We start from the raw sequence: 20,926 nt of genomic DNA on the forward strand, positions 1-20,926 counted from the left end.
TATATCATTCGCTGTGATGCCGTTATATTATAATTTTATGCTAATATAACATAACGACAGCGTCACAGCTCACGCTGCATTAATAGAGGCGCTGATGTATGTTTCTATCTTGTCTTTTATTATTGTTGTTGCATTGTTGAGAAGGAACCTGCAAGGAAGCATTCGTTGGGCGGTGTATAGCAGGTGTATCCTATACATACGACTAATAAAACTTCAAACTTGTATGCCAGAGCATGACCAGGGCGAGATTCACCAGTAATGTCTGCGGAAGGAGTGGGAGGGTGAAGGGGTTGTTTTCCTACACTGCCGAACATTAACTCAGTCTGATGTGGCATAGCTTCTTCTGGGGTGGATCTTATGCTTATATAGAATAATAATGGAGTCACGTCTCAAGCTCTATTAATAACATGAGAAATATATTCATATTTAAATGTCTGAGCATGACAAGGGAGAGACGCACGAGTGTCAATCTGTAGAGAAAAGTAAAGGGTTCAATACCAGATGAATTATGATGTCAGATATCAGACACTGACCATCTACTAACCATCTACTGACCATCTACTAACCATCTACTGACCATCTACTAACCATCTACTGACCATCTACTGACCATCTACTAACCATCTACCGACAATCTACTGACCATCTATTAACCACTTGCTGAAGATCGACTGACCATCTACTAACCACCTACTGACCATCTACTGACCATCTATTAACCACTTACTGAAAATCTACTGACCATCTACTACAAGATCTACTGACCATCTACTGACCATCTACTACAAGATCTACTGACCATCTACTGACCATCTACTACAAGATCTACTGACCATCTACTGACCAAGAATATCTACTGACCATCTACTGACCATCTACTGACCATCTACTGACCACCTACTGAAGATCTACTGACCATCTACTGAAGATCTACTGACCATCTACTGACCATCTACTGACCATCTACTGAAGATCTACTGACCATCTACTGACCATCTACTGAAGATCTACTGACCATCTACTGAAGATCTACTGACCACCTACTGAAGATCTACTGACCATCTACTGAAGATCTACTGACCATCTACCGAAGATCTACTGACCATCTACTGAAGATGGACTGACCATCGACTGAGGATCGACTGACCATCGACTGACCACCTACTGAAAATCTACTGACCATCTACTACAAGATCTACTGACCATCTACTGAAGATCTACTGACCACCTACTGACCATCTACTGACCATCTACTACAAGATCTACTGACCATCTACTGAAGATCTACTGACCACCTACTGACCATCTACTGACCATCTACTGAAGATCTACTGACCACCTACTGAAGATCTACTGACCATCTACTGAAGATCTACTGACCATCTACTTACCATCTACTACAAGATCTACTGACCATCTACTACAAGATCTACTGACCATCTACTGACCATCTACTACAAGATCTACTGACCATCTACTGACCATCTACTGACCATCTACTGACCGTCTACTGAAGATCTACTGACCATCTACTGACCATCTACTGACCATCTACTACAATATCTACTGACCATCTACTGAAGATCTACTGACCATCTACTGACCACCTACTGACCATCTACTGACCATCTACTACAAGATCTACTGACCATCTACTGACCATCTACTGACCACCTACTGACCATCTACTACAAGATCTACTGACCATCTACTGACCATCTACTGACCACCTACTGACCATCTACTACAAGATCTACTGACCACCTACTGACCATCTACTGACCATCTACTACACGATCTACTGACCATCTACTGAAGATCTACTGACCACCTACTGAAGAATGACTGACCATCTACTGACCATCTACTGACCATCTACTGAAGATCTACTGACCATCTACTGACCATCTACTGAAGATCTACTGACCATCTACTGACCATCTACTGGCCATCTACTACAAGATCGACTGACCATCTACTGACCATCTAATGACCATCTACTGACCATCTACTGAAGATCTACTGACCATCTACTGACCATCTACTACAAGATCGACTGACCATCTACTGACCATCTAATGACCATCTACTGACCCATCTACTACACCATCTACTGAAGATCTACTGACCATCTACTGAAGATCTACTGACCACCTACTGAAGAATGACTGACCATCTACTGACCATCTACTGACCATCTACTGAAGATCTACTGACCATCTACTGACCATCTACTGAAGATCTACTGACCATCTACTGACCATCTACTGAAGATCTACTGACCATCTACTGACCATCTACTGACAAGATCGACTGACCATCTACTGACCATCTACTGACCATCTACTGAAGATCTACTGACCATCTACTGAAGATCTACTGACCATCTACTGAAGATCTACTGACCATCTACTGAAGATCTACTGACCATCTACTGAAGATCTACTTTGCGCTGGAGAAAACCCAGCGTGCACAAATACAGTGCATTCAGAAATTATTCAGACCCCTTGACATTTTTAACATTTACATTTAAGTCATTTAGCAGACGCTCTTATCCAGAGCGACTTACAAATTGGTGCATTCACCTTATGACATCCAGTGGAACAGCCACTTTACAATAGTGCATCTAAATCTTTTAAGGGGGTGAGAATGATTACTTTATCCTATCCTAGGTATTCCTTAAAGAGGTTACCTTAAATTACCTTAAATTTTGTTACGTTACAGCGTTATTGTAAAATCGATTAAATAAATACAAATCCTGTTGCAAATTAAATGTTATTTTTTAAACAGAAATATCTTATTTACATAAGTATTCAAACCCTTTGCTATGAGACTCGAAATTGAGCTCAGGTGCATCTTGTTTACATTAAACATCCACCAGCAGTAAATTCAATTGATTGGATATGAATTGGAAAGGCACACACCTGTCTATATGAGGTCCCACAGTTGACAGTGTATGTCAGAGATAAAACCAAGCCATGAGGTCGAAATAATTGTCTGTAGAGCTCCGAGACATGATTGGGTCGAGGCACAGATCTGGGGAAGGGTACCAAAACATTCCTGCTGCATTGAAGGTCCCCAAGAACACAGTGACCGCCATCATTCTTACGTTTGGAACCACTAAGACTCTTCCTAGAACTGGCTGCCCGGCCAACTTGAGCAATCGGGGGAGAAGGGCCTTGGTCAGGGAGGTGACCAAGAGCCATATGATCACTCTGACAGAGCTCCAGAGTTCCGCTGTGGAGAACCTTCCAGAAGGACAACCATATCTGCAGCACTCCACCAATCAGGCCTTTATGGTAGAAGTGGCAAGACTGATGCCACTCCTCAGTAAGAGGCACATGACAGCCTGCTTGGAATTTGCCAAAAGGCACCTAAAGGATTCTCAGACCATGAGAAACAAGATTCTCTGTTCAGATGAAACCAAGATTGAACGCTTTGGCCTGAATGCCAATAATTATGTCAAGAGGAAGCCTGGCACCATCCCTACGTTGAAGCATGGTGGTGGCACCATCCCTACGTTGAAGCATGGTGGTGGCACCATCCCTACTTTGAAGCATGGTGGTGGCAGAATCATGCTGTGGGGATGTTTTTCAGCAGCAGGGACTGGGAGACTAGTCGGGATCAAGGGAAAGATGAACGGAGCAAAGTACAGAGCGATCCTTGATAAAACCCTGCTCCAGAGCGCTCAGGACCTCAGACTGGGGCGAAGGTTCACATTCCAACAGGAAAACAACCCTAAGCACACAGCCAAGACAACGGAGGAGTGGCTTTGGGACTCTAAATGTCCTTGAGTGGCCCAGCCAGAACCTGCACTTGAACCCGATCGAACATCTCTGGAGAGACCTGAAAATAGCTGTGCAGCAACGCTCCCCATCCATCCTGACAGAGCTTGAGAGGATCTGTAGAGAAGAATGGGAGAAACTTCCCAAATATAGGGAAGCCAAGCTTGTAGCGTCACACCCAAGAAGACTCCAGGCTGTAATCGCTGCCAAAAGGTGCTTCAACAAAGTACTGAGTAAAAGGTCTGAATACTTATGTAAATGTAATTTTTATTTGTAATACTTTTGCAAACATTTTTGCTTTGTCATTATGGGCTATTGTGTATAGATTCATGAGGGGGAAAAAAAACAATTTAATACGTTTTAGAATAAGACTAACGTAACAAATGTAGATAAAGTCAAGGCATCTGAATACTTTCCGAATGCATTGTACAGTCATTGAAAAACATTGAAAAACTCCAAACCTTCATTGACCTTGATGCTGAGCACTGAGGTCCTGTCAGGAGTCTTCTCCGGCATGTACACCGACCACTGACCCTGACAGACGAGCTCTGTGCATCCTTATACTAGTTCCTCACATAAGAGGCCTTGCTGGATCAATAACTCTTACATACAGTACCTTCGAGAATCCACAATAAGGCCTATTTGAGATATGAAAGAGCTCATTCCAACTCACACCACGGCTAAGGAAAATCAATCAGAAAATGGAAGGATAGGGTTTGTGTAGGCAACTTTCCTTTGAAGTATCATTTGTGGGAACTGGGAAGGCTTTCTCTAAAGAATCAGTTGGTTTCCTTCTGCACTAGATACTTATTGAGACTCCAGGAGGGTCGAACTGGCCCGGCTCCAGGATAACATACCCGAGGGGGAATTTTAAATCCATCCGCGAGGCTGCTGAGGGGAGGACGACTCATAATAATGTCTGGAATGGAGCAAATTGGAATGGCCATTCCACTAATTCCGCTCCAGACGTTACCATGATCCCATCCTCCCTAATTAAGGTGCTACCAGCCTCCTGTGCATGTTCTTGAGAGCAGAGAAGGAATTTTTGGCACATTGCTGTAGATTGGTCCTTCTACTGATGGCTTGAACTTTGATACGCCCATCTGGTTTGGGCTTAGTCCCATTATCATTTGTTTTTCAACGGGACACAACTCCAGGCTGTTTAAGGACTATTTGAAAGAGAAAGAGAGTGAACTGCATCAGATGACCTGGCCTCCACAATCACCCGACCACAACCCAATTGAGATGGTTTGGGATGAGTTGGACTGCAGGTGAAGCTGTTTGAGATAATGTCAAAAGTGTACAAAGCTGTCATCAGGGAAAAAGGTGGCTACTTTGAATAATATAAACTATATTTTGATTTGTTTTGGTTACTACATGATTCCATCTGTTATTTCTTAGTTTTGATGTCTTCACTATTATTCTACAATGTAGAAAATAGTACAAAGAAAGAAAAGCCCTTGAAGGAATAGTTGTGTTCAAACGTTTTACTGGTACTGTTGAAATGGACCCTACCGGTCCGACCACAGACTCACACAGAGACAATGAGGGGAATTTAAAATCTGCCCTAATTTGTCTTCCACCTTTTTTCCATTTTTTTTCTTCTCAAATTGCGGCTCCAAGTAGAAAACTCTTCTCGTTCTTGGACAGTTGTGACGTTGTCACGACTTCTGCCGAAGTCGTTGCCTCTCCTTGTTCGGGCGGTGCTCGGCGTTCGACGTCACCGGTCTTCTAGCCATCATTGATCCTTTTTTCATTTTCCATTGGTTTTGTCTTGTCTTCCCACACACCTGTTTTCAATCCCATTCATTACCTGTTGTGTATTTAACCCTCTGTTTCCCCTCATGTCTTTGTCAGAGATTGATTTGTTGTCAGTGTGATGTGTTGATTGTTTGTATAGGTGATGATGATGATGGTTCATGCTTGTCGTCGTTATCTGGTGATGATGATGATGGTGGTCGTTGCTTGTCTGTCTTTACCCATGTTTTGTTTGTTTGTACATTTATTGATTATGGAGCATACTTGTGGAACTTTATTAAAATGACTCCAGTGGTGTTGATTTACATGGTGCTCCATTTGACTCTCCTGTCGCCTGACTTCCCTGCCACCTATTACACCTGTCGCTTTCCAGTGGTGATGATGATGATGATGATGGTCTGCTTGTTATGGTGATGATCATGGTGCTTGTCTGTCGTTTCCAGTGGATGATGATGATGGTTCATGGTGCTTGTCTGTCTTTACCAGTGATGATGATGATGATGATGGTTCATGGTGCTTGTCTGTCGTTTCCAGTGGTGATGATGATGATGATGATGGTTCGTGCTTGTCTGTCGTTTCCAGATGAGTCTCTTGTCTGTGGTGATGATGTTATGTAATGGAGATGATGATGTGAGAGGATTGGACATGGTTCATGGTGCTTGTCTGTCGTTTCCAGTGGTGATGATGATGATGATGGTTCATGGTGCTTGTCTGTCGTTTCCAGTGGTGATGATGATGATGATGATGGTTCATGGTGCTTGTCTGTCGTTAGTGGTGATGATGATGATGATGATGGTTCATGGTGCTTGTCTGTCGTTTCCAGTGGTGATGATGATGATGATGATGGTTCATGGTGCTTGTCTGTCGTTTCCAGTGGTGATGATGATGATGATGATGGTTCATGGTGCTTGTCTGTCGTTTCCAGTGGTGATGATGATGATGATGATGGTTCATGGTGCTTGTCTGTCGTTATCAGTGGCGATGATGATGATGATGGTTCCTCTTTAAATGAGAGGATTCATCTATTTCAGCCACACCTGTTGCTGACAGATACAGTTGATGTCGGAAGTTTACATACACTTAGGTTGGAGTCATTAAAAGTCGTTTTTCAATCACTCCACAAATTTCTTGTTAACAAACTATAGTTTTGGCAAGTCAGTCAGGACATCTACTTTGTGCATGACACAAGTCATTTTTCCAACAATTGTTTACAGACAGATTATTTCACTTATAACTCGCTGTATCACAATTCCAGTGGGTCAGAAGTTTACATACACAATGTTGACTGTGCCTAAACAGCCTGGAAAATACGTGGTGAAAAGCTTGCCGCCATTGGACTCTGGAGCAGTGGAAACGCGTTCTCTGGAGTGATGAATCACGCTTCACAATATGATAGTCTGACTGACGAATCTGTGTTTTGCGGATGCCAGGAGAACGCTACCTGTCCGAATACATAGTGCCAACTGTAAAGTTTATTTGAGGAGGGATAATGGTCTGGAGCTGTTTTTCATGGTTCAGGCTAGGTCCCTTAGCTCCAGTAAAGGGAAATCTTAATGCTACAGCATACATTGTAGACGATTCTGTGCTTCCTACTTTGTTTGGGGAAGGCCCTTTCCTGTTTCAGCATGATAACGCCCCGGTCCACACAGCAATGGTTTATTGTGGAAGAACTTGACTGGCCTGCACAAAGCTCTGACCTCAAATCCATCGAACACCTTTGGAATAAATTGGAACGCCGACTGCGAGCCAGGCCTAATCGCCCAACATCAGTGCCCAACCTCACTTACGCTCTTGTGGCTGAATGGAAGCAAGTCCCTGCAGCAATGTTCCAGCATCTAGTGGAAAGCCTTCCCAGAAGAGTGGAGGCTGTTATCGCAGCAAAGGGGGGGGGTCAACTCCATATTAATGTGTAGCTTTCTGCTAAGCAAAAGTACAGATCAGCACCATCAAGAATCATTAGTGAGAGACTTGAGAATACACAAAACAAATGTGTACCCTGAGAAACATAAATGCACCTTCACTGCACCCCTTTCTTTCAGTGTTGAGATGATTGTACCTTTTGTTTAATATAAGAAAAATGTTGGGTACAAACTTTTACCATTATACTGGATTATACGCACATGTACCCTAAAAGGTGACATCATATGTGTACCTCTGAAGGTACGTTATGTGTAATGGCATATTTATGTCAACCAGGTAACAATACTGTGGATGGAATAGCTGCAGGTGCTGTGGATATGCAGGGTAGGCATTGCACTAAGGAGAGGCCACAAGGGAATGCTCATAACATATAGACACAAGACTATATAAGTACAGAAACTCACAAATTCAGACGACATCAGCAATGACCGAAATGATCTCTGAAATATCTTTTTATTTTTTTTTATATTTTTTTTTACATGTACCATTCCTGTTAAAATTGTAGCTGTTGTTGTCTGATAATCATTGCCTGTACTGTAATCTGAACGCACCATTATCGTAACAAAAGCGAACCGTCTCATTAAAATGTCCTGTCTCACGGAAATGGTCTCCAGAAAATGTTATTCTCCATCACAGAGAACAACAAAAAGACAGCGGGTTGAATTGAAAAGTCATTGAGAGTCAATCAGAACAGACTTCCATATTCATTCAGAGTTATATTTTAAATGTCACATTTTGCAAAACAGGTACAACAGGAAACAGGAAATGTTTATCTTTAGTCACCATAAACAAAATCTTCTGCAACCATTGTTCCTATAACATTGTTTTTTCCCCTCCTCTCTTTCCATCCTATTGAAAATCAGTGAAGAATCATTTAAAACACGAAGACAATAGACTAAGTGTTAGGGGCTATTAGTGTAAAGATCCATGACCTTCCAGAGCCGACTAATCAAGACTGGTCAAGACTGGTCAAGACTGGTCAAGACTGGTCAAGACTGGTCAAGGCTGGTCAAGCTCTGTTTATATTCTGACTTCTCGATACTGAGCCTCTACTTCGTATCATTAAAGATATTCTCACTGACGTGTACACACTGGGAAACAGCCTCTACTTCGTATCATTAAAGATATTCTCACTGACATGTACACACTGGGAAACAGCCTCTACTTCATATCATTAAAGATATTCTCATTGACATGTACACACTGGGAAACAGCCTCTACTTCATATCATTAAAGATATTCTCACTGACATGTACACACTGGGAAACAGCCTCTACTTCGTATCATTAAAGATATTCTCATTGACATGTACACACTGGGAAACAGCCTCTACTTCGTATCATTAAAGATATTCTCACTGACATGTACACACTGGGAAACAGCCTCTACTTCGTATCATTAAAGATATTCTCACTGACATGTACACACTGGGAAACAGCCTCTACTTCGTATCATTAAAGATATTCTCACTGACATGTACACACTGGGAAACAGCCCGTTTTACACAGCGATAGCAGTCCCTACTGAACGATCTTTGGTAGCACATGAGGAAGAATAATCATCCTTCAACATTTATTGGACAAGTTCCCTGAGGAAATCTTCGCCACTCCAGTTTTACCAAAGCAATGTGATTCTGCGATCCATTATCTTTCAGGAGCTGGAAGAAAGGTGATTTAATATATCGCTTTGTAAAACAAAATAAAAAAATAAATGAAAACACAGTCCATGTTATTTTGAGTTATCATGTAATACGTATTAGCTTATCTTGCCTTTTTTTTAAACTACAGAGAACAAAGTATTTTTAATTATATGATTATAAACTATGAAACATTATAGTTGGAGGAATCGTGCGTCTGGTTTCTCTCAACGTGTCTTCTTGCACATTTCCATTTGTGATACTGTTCTGCTGGAGTCCACACCTCATCCTCACTTCGCCCTCTTTTTTCCCCCCCAGACAAACCCTCCCCTACTTCTGAGTCTAAGATTCTGAGATATAGAGTGAATTTCTGTGGCTAGGCAGGTGGTGTTAACGTCCCAGCCGGAGTCCAGAGCCGTTGGCACTCCTCCACACATCTCCCGGTCTTCTCTTCAGTAGGGAGTAAACATTCATCCACCTTGCCTCAGTGTCTGAAACATACTTTCAATTGTAGCTTATAGAAAGAACAGCAGATGTGAACTGAAAACCTTTCAAGTGGATGGTAGTACTTGCTGAGGTTCAATCTTGTTGTTTTCCAGTGACATTTATTTTTAATTTACCTTTATTTAACGAGGCAAGTCAGTTAAGAACAAATTCTTATTTTCAATGACGGCCTGGGAACAGTGGGTTTACTGCCTGTTCAGGGGCAGAACGACAGATTTGTACCTTGTCAGCTCGGGGTTTGAACTTGCAACCTTCCAGTCCAACGCTCTAACCACTAGGCTACCCTGCCACCCCGGCATAAAAAATACAAACCATCAACATTACATCGACATGAAATACCAAAATGTGTCTCTATCAACCCAAGTTAAGTTTCACTGTGACAATTCCTCTCTACATATTGTTCTTGAGAGGGCCTTTAGGTGTACTCATTATTGTTCATATGTTGACATACTACGTAAAATTGTGAAGGTAAAATGTGTTTCAGTGTTTTATGAGTTGTGTTCTGACGCATCACACGTATGTATACTTATACACACAATGAATCATCTGACGTCTCTTTATCAAACACACAAAAGCGTTAAGCCAGGAGGAGCTGCTAAGTAGAGCTCTGAGAGGCTCTTGTAGGTGTGTTGTGTGACGACTGGGACAGGCCTGCAGACAGAGTGGAGCAGCCCTTCAGCATGGCCATTTGATTAGCCTGGTCTGAGGACGGACGGACGGACGGACGGAGGCTGACAGACAGACTGACATACAGAATCCTCACATCAGACAGTTTACAGTGGTGCCTTCAGGTACAGAGAAAATAATAATCCCCCCATTGACATATAATGATAACTTCTCAGTTTGACAAATGTATCAATGTTGAAAATCACACCAAGCATCCATCCCTCAGCGTGGTGAGCCAGCTACAGCACAAAGCTACTGCTTTTGATCGAACAAGAGGCTTTGCATAAACACGGATGGATTCTGAGAATTATTTTAAAATTAACTGTATCACAAACATAACTTGTGGAGATGTGCCTAAGGTGATTAACTGTGTGTAACGTCCTGAGGTGATTAACTGTGTGTAACGTCCTGAGGTGATTAACTGTGTGTAACGTCCTGAGGTGATTAACTGTGTGTAACGTCCTGAGGTGATTAACTGTGTGTAACGTCCTGAGGTGATTAACTGTGTGTAACGTCCTGAGGTGATTAACTGTGTGTAACGTCCTGAGGTGATTAACTGTGTGTAACGTCCTGAAGTGATTAACTGTGTGTAACGTCCTGAGGTGATTAACTGTGTGTAACGTCCTGAGGTGATTAACTGTGTGTAACGTCCTGAGGTGATTAACTGTGTGTAACGTCCTGAGGTGATTAACTGTGTGTAACGTCCTGAGGTGATTAACTGTGTGTAACGTCCTGAGGTGATTAACTGTGTGTAACGTCCTGAGGTGATTAACTGTGTGTAATGTCCTGAGGCATACTATGTTGGCATACTACATAAAATTAGTATCCTGAGGTGATTAACTGTGTGTAACGTCAGACTTGGCAGCCTCAGTGGGCTCAGCAGCAGCAGGAACAGATAGAACATTAAAGTCCCATTACCTTTCAGAGGCTGTCCTCCGGCGACATTCTTTTCTGTCCATTGAGTTTTGGTCATTAGCACCTGGCATCTCACTCTGTGCAATGTTTAATTCAATCTGTCGTTTACGGTTTACAGCTTTGGAAGAGTTTTTACCTTTAACCTCGATACACACTATGGGGAAGGGTGTGTGTGTGTGTGTGTGTGTGTGTGTGTGTGTGTGTGTGTGTGTGTGTGTGTGTGTGTGTGTGTGTGTGTGTGTGTGGCTCCCAGGGGCACCTTTGTGGTGTATAAGAATGGGGATTTGAGCTACCCCAGGGTGAGAGAGAGGATCTGGCACACACAGTGTGTTATGCTCTAGTCTACGCAGTCAGTTTCCCACCACAGATCACCAGAAATGGTCCAAAAGACTAGAACCAGCTAACCTGCTTTTACACTATGATTTGACTAGTAGATGTTCAATGTTACGTTTTTTTTTTATATATTTTTTTAAAGGAATAGTTTCACTATGTTAAAACAAGTGTTTAGTTCACATAACATGAGTGACCTAAAAAAATGAGGGACTGACACAAATTAATCACTAATCACATGATACAAATAATAATGTTCAGAAACGACTTTGTCAAAGCAACAAAATAACTAGGACTTTACAACAATGGTGACCATTTTAGACCTTTTTGGACAAAGGGAATTCATAGATGTTACACATAGTTTCTGACTGGCACAGTGGTCTAAGACACTAAATCTCAGTGCAAGAGGTGTCTGGTTCAAACCCAAGCTGTATCACAGCCAGCTGTGATTGGGAGCCCATTGGCTCAGTGTTGTCCGGGTTTGGCAGTTGTTGTAAATAAGAATGTGTTCTTAATTGACTTGACAAGTTAAATAAAGATATATATTTTTTAAAGGTTTGACGGAAGGGTCACATCACATTTTGGAGCATTAGCAAGCCTTTATTCATATAAAGAACATTTATTCATTGAATTCTCCATGTGGTCTATATTAAAGGGAACTTCATTTAATATAACAGGCTTTAAAAATGCAATAATGATGCACAATGTCTACTTATCAAAGAGACGCAAAAGGCACTCATTTCGTGGAACGACCATTCTAATTTTCATTCAGTCATTCAAATATATCCATCCAGCGAGATATTTCAGTCATCATTTATAGACATACATGTATACCTTTTATTACATGGCATGGTAAGACACTGTTTATGAAGATTGAGTCTATTTTAGGTATTCAAAATTAAATATCAATGGATTATAACAAAGAGAAAACACCAATCACTGAATGGCACTCCGTCATCGCTCAAGGTTGCGAATCCAGCACGCCTCCTCCTGTGCCAGATATAAAACCATCACAACTTTCTTCTTGGCCTCAAACCGGTACTCTCCCCTTCCCGCTTTTACGCGAAAACACTACATGTGTTTTCTCAACGGGATTTTAACATAGTGCGGTGTTTCTGCAGATGCAGAAAAAAACAGGTTATTGACATTACACACTATGGAGCTGAATTTTACACAGAGAGGGCGCGACTTTCTAGAGTTACGCGCGCTAGCGCAGAAACTTCTGACTCGGGGGAACAACTACTCTCTGCGTCTGGAGAACTACTCTCTGTTTGACAACGGATCGGAGCTCGATCAGGAGGACTCATTGGACGTCAACACTAACATCTACTCTAAGGTCCTGGTCACTGTGATCTATATCGCGCTCTTTGCCGTCGGCTGCTTAGGGAACTCTGTTACGCTATACACCCTGGTGACCAAGAAGTCCCTCCAGAATATCCAAAGCACTGTCCACTACCACCTGTCCAGTCTCGCCGTCTCCGACCTGCTAATACTAGTCCTCAGCATGCCCGTCGAGCTATATAATTTCATCTGGGTCCATCATCCTTGGGCGTTCGGAGGAGTTGTTTGTAAAGGCTACTATTTCATTCGGGATGCCTGCTCGTATGCCACGGCGTTCAACATCGCCAGCCTCAGCGTCGAGCGTTATATGGCGATATGTCACCCTTTCAAGGCGAAGAGCATCATGTCCTGCAGCCGCACCAAAAAGCTGATCAGCGGGATGTGGGTGGCTTCGTTCCTCCTGGCCTCTCCGATGCTCTTCACCATGGGACAGAAGTATCATGGACCCCACCGGGAGAAGATATGCACCACCATCGTGCCTCCTGTCGTATTGAAGATAGTGATTCAGGTGGGTTTGAAAGTCCTCCTGACTTCGGCATTAATCAGTAATGGTGGTATTTTTACGCACCAATATTTCAAGAGCGGCTTGGGCAGTACATTCAGCTCTAAATAACAGTCTTTCTTTTATGGGAAGGTGCCAGCACTACCTGTTGACAATTAGCTTCATCTGTGAATAAATAAAACTAACGCAAATCAGAAGAAAAAAAACAAGAATTACATTCCGTATTATTCGTTTAAATTAAGTAATCATTTTTCATTTCAGCATTTTTAACTGTGAATTTAGTAATTCAAGAAATGGGCATCTTGTATGGCTCTATGTAATACTGCACACACACACACACACACACACACACACACACACACACACACACACACACACACACACACACACACACACACACACACACACACACACACACACACACACACACACACACACACACACACACACACACACACACACACACACACACACACACAGAGCGAGAGGGGGGATTATTTTTTATTTGACTAGGATCTCTTTTAGTCCCCATAAGGACTAATCTTCCAAGAGTCCTTAAACATTAAAATACAATTTATAATACGAACACATTTTCACATATTCCACGCTGTTACAAACAACGGACATATTGACCAGATAAATCACTCTGACAGTCTTATGGTTGTAAAGTACTGTTTGATGTATAAATTAAAAGGTTTCTGGTTTTCTCAAATACATTATTCCATTTATTTATTGCTCTGGATCAAAATGTTATTTAGCCTGTTTCTCTTTTCTGTCTGGATAACACATAGATAGATGGTGGATAATCTATTCCTAGTGTTGACCGAATGTCTGTCTCTTACCAACGGAATACTGTTGTGAACGGAGTTTGGCCGTTTTAAATGGTGCACATTGTGAAATAAATTGAGAATGTTTTTTTCAATTATCTTGTTGATCAATGAGCACCCAAGAGCATTGTGCATGACTACAACAGAATCATCATATCTCCACCTTAAAACAGCACTTTCTGCTTTGTTCTGTTCAATCTGCAGCCTCCTAGTTTAATTTGACTTGGTGTAGCATTTCCTCAGACCACAGAACAATAGATGACCTGACCTCACAATTAATGCTTGGGTTGTTTGCTAAATAATCTTTCCCAGTAAATATTTAGCTATCCTTCTGAGCATGCTTTTTTTTATATACATATATGAGTTATTTGAGATGACCATGATAAGCAGTTGTCTAGCTGCACCCCTAGTAGTCTGGTATCTGCAACTTCATACATTTTTACTCCCCCAATACTCAATTGCATCCCATGTTGTGTTGGTCTTTTCCTGGTGGAACAGACCAACATAACCTTGGTTTTCTTGCTGTTCAAAACAAATTTGTTCCACTCACTGATCTACTTGTAAAGCTTGGGGAACTGATTGTCTTGATGTATAAATTGTAGTATCATCTGCGAATGTAGTAGCTTGAGATTCAGAAAAGGCAGATCGTTGGTATATATTAAGTAAAGAAGCGACCCAAGGCAGCTGCCCTGCGGTATTCCACAGTTTAAAACATGAAGGGAAGAAAACGACCCATGACATAGGTGGACTGTTTCCTGTCAGCTTGATATGACTATACCCAATACAATGCTGCCTTCGTGAACCCATAATGCAGTAATTCTGTCAAAATTATTTCATGATCCACCTAATCAAATGCTGCACTAAAATCTAAAAATATTACACCTACAAACCTGCCATTATCCATAGCATTGAGCAACTGGTCAGTCATATCAAACAGTGGAATGTTTTTTGTGATAAGCGTGCTGATTGGCTGTGATCAGATCATTCTTTTCCATATACTACCATATTTGTCTAGTCACAATACCTTCCAATATATTGCTGGGTGAAGGGAGTAGACTACCTGGTCGACTATTGGCTGGAGTAATGGGTTATTTTCTGTCTTTCGGGATTGGACACATGCTTCCATACATTTGGAATTTTCCCCTTTTCCAGTGACCAATTAAATATGTATATCAGTGTAGCTGCAATCTGGGGAAGCAGCATAGCGAAGTACATTTTTTTCCCATGAGCTCATAATCTGTAGATTTACCATCGGATAATGACTTCAATGGGTTTAACACCTCCTGTACTCACACCAATGGTAGACTAAAAGAGAAGTGAGAAGTTTTGTTTCTCTTTCTCATTACATGACTGTCAATCCATTGGACAATAGCTTGTTTGGAAGAATGGGTGTTTCCATTATCTCTCAATCAATTCAATTTCATTGTAAAACATTTCAGCACAACGATTGGCAATATCAGCTGGTTTTGTAAGTTCTTCCGTCCAACTCCATACTAGATGGGCATTGTGACATAGATTAACCAAGTCAGCTCTTCACTGTATTCAATACATTTTTACAATCATTTTTACAGTCAATAAAATCTTTGTTTTTTACAAAAGCTTTTTTTTTCTTCTTGCGATTTATTTTAACGGCATACTTACATCGTATTCTATAATTCTGTTCATCAATTTCTTGTTCAAATTTGTCTGCTAAGACTATTGCCACTGTATTCTTTTTCACTGGGACGTGATGGTCCATTACCTCAGTGAGCAAATCAATAAAACCTTCTGTGTCGTGATTTAAATAATCCTCTCGATAAATCAGCTCCCAGGGTACAGCAGACAAATCATTTTGAAATTGCTCATGACTAAATCTCTTGACCACAATCCTTCTGGATTTCTCTGGAAACTTAGTGTTCATGGTTATGGCCACAATATTATGGTCTGTCCAGCCCACTTTCATTGATATATCCTTTAAGCATTGCAATGGTATATTACAGAAGATAAGATCAATGCACGTGTCAGGACGGTGACCCAACTAGGTTGATGATCTAGTAATGTCATTAATCATTTGTTTCAAACCACAGCTCTCGGCATATCTCATTAATTTAGTTATATTTGAATTGTTATGATCTTTCCAATTTGTATTAAAATCACTCAAGATAAATACATCTCTATTAATATCGGTGGCCTGGTCAAACCCAGTACATAAGTCATCCAGATAGGACACCTTAGAGCTAGTAGGTCTATACACACATCCAACCAATATGGCTGCCTGGTGAGGTGGATGTACTCTTGAGGCAGATGTACTTGAGCCCATAGTGCCTCTATTTGACATACATTTAAGGTCTTCCCTCCTCTTAAAAGGTGATTCTGAATGTACAATGCTACACCCCCACCATTCATATTCCTGTCCCTTCTCAGTAGACTATATATATGATTCCTGTCCCTTCTCAGTAGACTATATCTATGATTCCTGTCCCTTCTCAGTAGACTATATCTATGATTCCTGTCCCTTCTCAGTAGACTATATCTATACTTCCTGTCCCTTCTCAGTAGACTATATCTATGATTCCTGTCCCTTCTCAGTAGACTATATCTATGATTTCTGTCCCTTCTCAGTAGACTATATCTATGATTCCTGTCCCTTCTCAGTAGACTATATCTATAATTCCTGTCCCTTCTCAGTAGACTATATCTATGATTCCTGTCCAATCTCAGTAGACTATATCTATGATTCCTGTCCCTTCTCAGTAGACTATATCTATGATTCCTGTCCCTTCTCAGTAGACTATATCTATGATTCCTGTCCCTTCTCAGTAGACTATATCTATGATTCCTGTCCCTTCTCAGTAGACTATATCTGTGATTCCTGTCCCTTCTCAGTAGACTATATCTGTGATTCCTGTCCCTTCTCAGTAGACTATATCTATGATTCCTGTCCAATCTCAGTAGACTATATCTGTGATTCCTGTCCCTTCTCAGTAGACTATATCTATGATTCCTGTCCAATCTCAGTAGACTATATCTGTGATTCCTGTCCCTTCTCAGTAGACTATATCTATGATTCCTGTCCCTTCTCAGTAGACTATATCTATGATTCCTGTCCAATCTCAGTAGACTATATCTATGATTCCTGTCCAATCTCAGTAGACTATATCTGTGATACCTGTCCGTTCTCAGTAGACTATATATGTGATTCCTGTCCAATCTCAGTAGACTATATCTATGATTCCTGTCCCTTCTCAGTAGACTATATCTGTGATTCCTGTCCCTTCTCAGTAGACTATATCTATGATTCCTGTCCCTTCTCAGTAGACTATATCTATGATTCCTGTCCCTTCTCAGTAGACTATATCTGTGATTCCTGTCCCTTCTCAGTAGACTATATCTATGATTCCTGTCCAATCTCAGTAGACTATATCTATGATTCCTGTCCAATCTCAGTAGACTATATCTATGATTCCTGTCCAATCTCAGTAGACTATATCTATGATTCCTGTCCAATCTCAGTAGACTATATCTATGATTCCTGTCCAATCTCAGTAGACTATATCTGTGATTCCTGTCCCTTCTCAGTAGACTATATCTATGATTCCTGTCCCTTCTCAGTAGACTATATCTGTGATTCCTGTCCAATCTCAGTAGACTATATCTGTGATTCCTGTCCCTTCTCAGTAGACTATATCTGTGATTCCTGTCCAATCTCAGTAGACTATATATATGATTCCTGTCCCTTCTCAGTAGACTATATCTGTGATTCCTGTCCCTTCTCAGTAGACTATATCTATGATTCCTGTCCCTTCTCAGTAGACTATATCTATGATTCCTGTCCAATCTCAGTAGACTATATCTGTGATTCCTGTCCCTTCTCAGTAGACTATATCTATGATTCCTGTCCCTTCTCAGTAGACTATATCTATGATTCCTGTCCAATCTCAGTAGACTATATCTATGATTCCTGTCCAATCTCAGTAGACTATATCTGTGATACCTGTCCGTTCTCAGTAGACTATATATGTGATTCCTGTCCAATCTCAGTAGACTATATCTATGATTCCTGTCCCTTCTCAGTAGACTATATCTGTGATTCCTGTCCCTTCTCAGTAGACTATATCTATGATTCCTGTCCCTTCTCAGTAGACTCCCTGTCCCTTCTCAGTAGACTATATCTGTGATTCCTGTCCCTTCTCAGTAGACTATATCTATGATTCCTGTCCAATCTCAGTAGACTATATCTATGATTCCTGTCCAATCTCAGTAGACTATATCTATGATTCCTGTCCAATCTCAGTAGACTATATCTATGATTCCTGTCCAATCTCAGTAGACTATATCTGTGATTCCTGTCCCTTCTCAGTAGACTATATCTATGATTCCTGTCCCTTCTCAGTAGACTATATCTATGATTCCTGTCCCTTCTCAGTAGACTATATCTATGATTCCTGTCCCTTCTCAGTAGACTATATCTGTGATTCCTGTCCAATCTCAGTAGACTATATCTATGATTCCTGTCCCTTCTCAGTAGACTATATCTATGATTCCTGTCCCTTCTCAGTAGACTATATCTATGATTCCTGTCCCTTCTCAGTAGACTATATCTATGATTCCTGTCCAATCTCAGTAGACTATATCTATGATTCCTGTCCCTTCTCAGTAGACTATATCTATGATTCCTGTCCTTCTCAGTAGACTATATCTGTGATTCCTGTCCAATCTCAGTAGACTATATCTATGATTCCTGTCCCTTCTCAGTAGACTATATCTGTGATTCCTGTCCCTTCTCAGTAGACTATATCTGTCCCTTCTCAGTAGACTATATCTATGATTCCTGTCCCTTCTCAGTAGACTATATCTATGATTCCTGTCCCTTCTCAGTAGACTATATCTATGATTCCTGTCCCTTCTCAGTAGACTATATCTATGATTCCTGTCCCTTCTCAGTAGACTATATCTATGATTCCTGTCCCTTCTCAGTAGACTATATCTGTGATTCCTGTCCCTTCTCAGTAGACTATATCTGTGATTCCTGTCCCTTCTCAGTAGACTATATCTGTGATTCCTGTCCAATCTCAGTAGACTATATCTATGATTCCTGTCCCTTCTCAGTAGACTATATCTGTGATTCCTGTCCCTTCTCAGTAGACTATATCTATGATTCCTGTCCCTTCTCAGTAGACTATATCTATGATTCCTGTCCTTCTCAGTAGACTATATCTATGATTCCTGTCCCTTCTCAGTAGACTATATCTATGATTCCTGTCCTGTCCTTCTCAGTAGACTATATCTATGATTCCTCCCTTCTCAGTAGACTATATCTGTGATTCCTGTCCCTTCTCAGTAGACTATATCTATGATTCCTGTCCCTTCTCAGTAGACTATATCTATGATTCCTGTCCCTTCTCAGTAGACTATATCTATGATTCCTGTCCCTTCTCAGTAGACTATATCTATGATTCCTGTCCCTTCTCAGTAGACTATATCTATGATTCCTGTCCCTTCTCAGTAGACTATATCTATGATTCCTGTCCCTTCTCAGTAGACTATATCTATGATTCCTGTCCCTTCTCAGTAGACTATATCTATGATTCCTGTCCCTTCTCAGTAGACTATATCTATGATTCCTGTCCCTTCTCAGATTCCTGTCCCTTCTCAGTAGACTATATCTATGATTCCTGTCCCTTCTCAGTAGACTATATCTATGATTCCTGTCCCTTCTCAGTAGACTATATCTATGATTCCTGTCCCCTTCTCAGTAGACTATATCTGTGATTCCTGTCCCTTCTCAGACTATAGATTCCTGTCCCTTCTCAGTAGACTATATCTGTGATTCCTGTCCCTTCTCAGTAGACTATATCTATGAATGTTCTATATATGTTCCTGTCCCTTCTCAGTTGTCCATCATAGACTAACGGATGCATCCAAATGTGTTTTCTTAAAGACTAAAATATCAATATTATTTACATTGACCAAGTTAAAAACCTCAATGACTATTTTGTTAGGAAGGCTACATGCCTGTCCCCTGTAGCTATATGCAACCCTTTCCTTATCAAGACTAGATCAATGAGCATGTTTTCATTATAGTGATTCCTGATCAATCTCAGAGACTATGTATTCATTATAGTGGAGATCAATAGAGCATGTATTCATTATAGTGGAGATCAATCTAGCATTCCTGTATTCATTATAGTGGAGACTCAATCTAGAGCATGTATTCATTATAGTAGAGATCAATAGAGCATGTATTCCCTTATAGTAGACTATCAATAGATTCCTGTATTCATTATAGTCAAGATCAATAGAGCATGTATTCATTATAGTGGAGATCAATAGAGCATGTATTCATTATAGTGGAGATCAATATCTAGAGTATGTATAAATTATAGTCAAAGTCAATAGTAGACTATGTATTCATTATAGTCAAGATCAATAGATCAATATCTATGATTCCTGTCCCTTCTCATGTATTCATTATAGTCTAGATCAATAGAGCATGTATTCATTATATTCAAGATCAATATCTATGATTATGCATACATTATAGTCAAGATCAATAAGAGTTCATGTATTCATTATATCCAAATTCCTCAAGATCAATAAGAGTATGTATTCATTATAGTCTAGATCAATATGATTCCTGTTTCTCAGAGTATGTATTCATTATAGTGGAGATCAATAGAGCGTGTATTCATTATAGTGGAGATCAATAGAGCATGTATTCATTATAGTGGAGATCAATAGAGCATGTATTCATTATAGTCAA

At 40.7% G+C, this 20,926-nt stretch overlaps 1 protein-coding gene across 3 annotated transcripts in view; it reads left to right on the top strand.

Annotated features, from left to right (window-relative positions):
• Positions 1–12,504: 12,504 nt before the first annotated feature.
• Positions 12,505–20,926, top strand: part of LOC118377025 (neurotensin receptor type 1-like) — a 118,107-nt gene continuing 109,685 nt past the window's right edge. For all 3 annotated transcript variants that reach the window (XR_008082648.1, XM_052481619.1, XM_052481618.1), the window contains exon 1: positions 12,505–13,363. Coding sequence is in view for 2 of the 3 variants with exons in the window: in XM_052481619.1 (XP_052337579.1) it covers positions 12,671–13,363 (693 nt within the window). In the remaining variant the exon portion in view is untranslated. The remainder of the gene's footprint in view (positions 13,364–20,926) is intronic.

The sequence above is a fragment of the Oncorhynchus keta genome, chromosome 27, assembly GCF_023373465.1.
Source record: "Oncorhynchus keta strain PuntledgeMale-10-30-2019 chromosome 27, Oket_V2, whole genome shotgun sequence".
NCBI classification, from domain to species: Eukaryota; Metazoa; Chordata; class Actinopteri; order Salmoniformes; family Salmonidae; genus Oncorhynchus; species Oncorhynchus keta.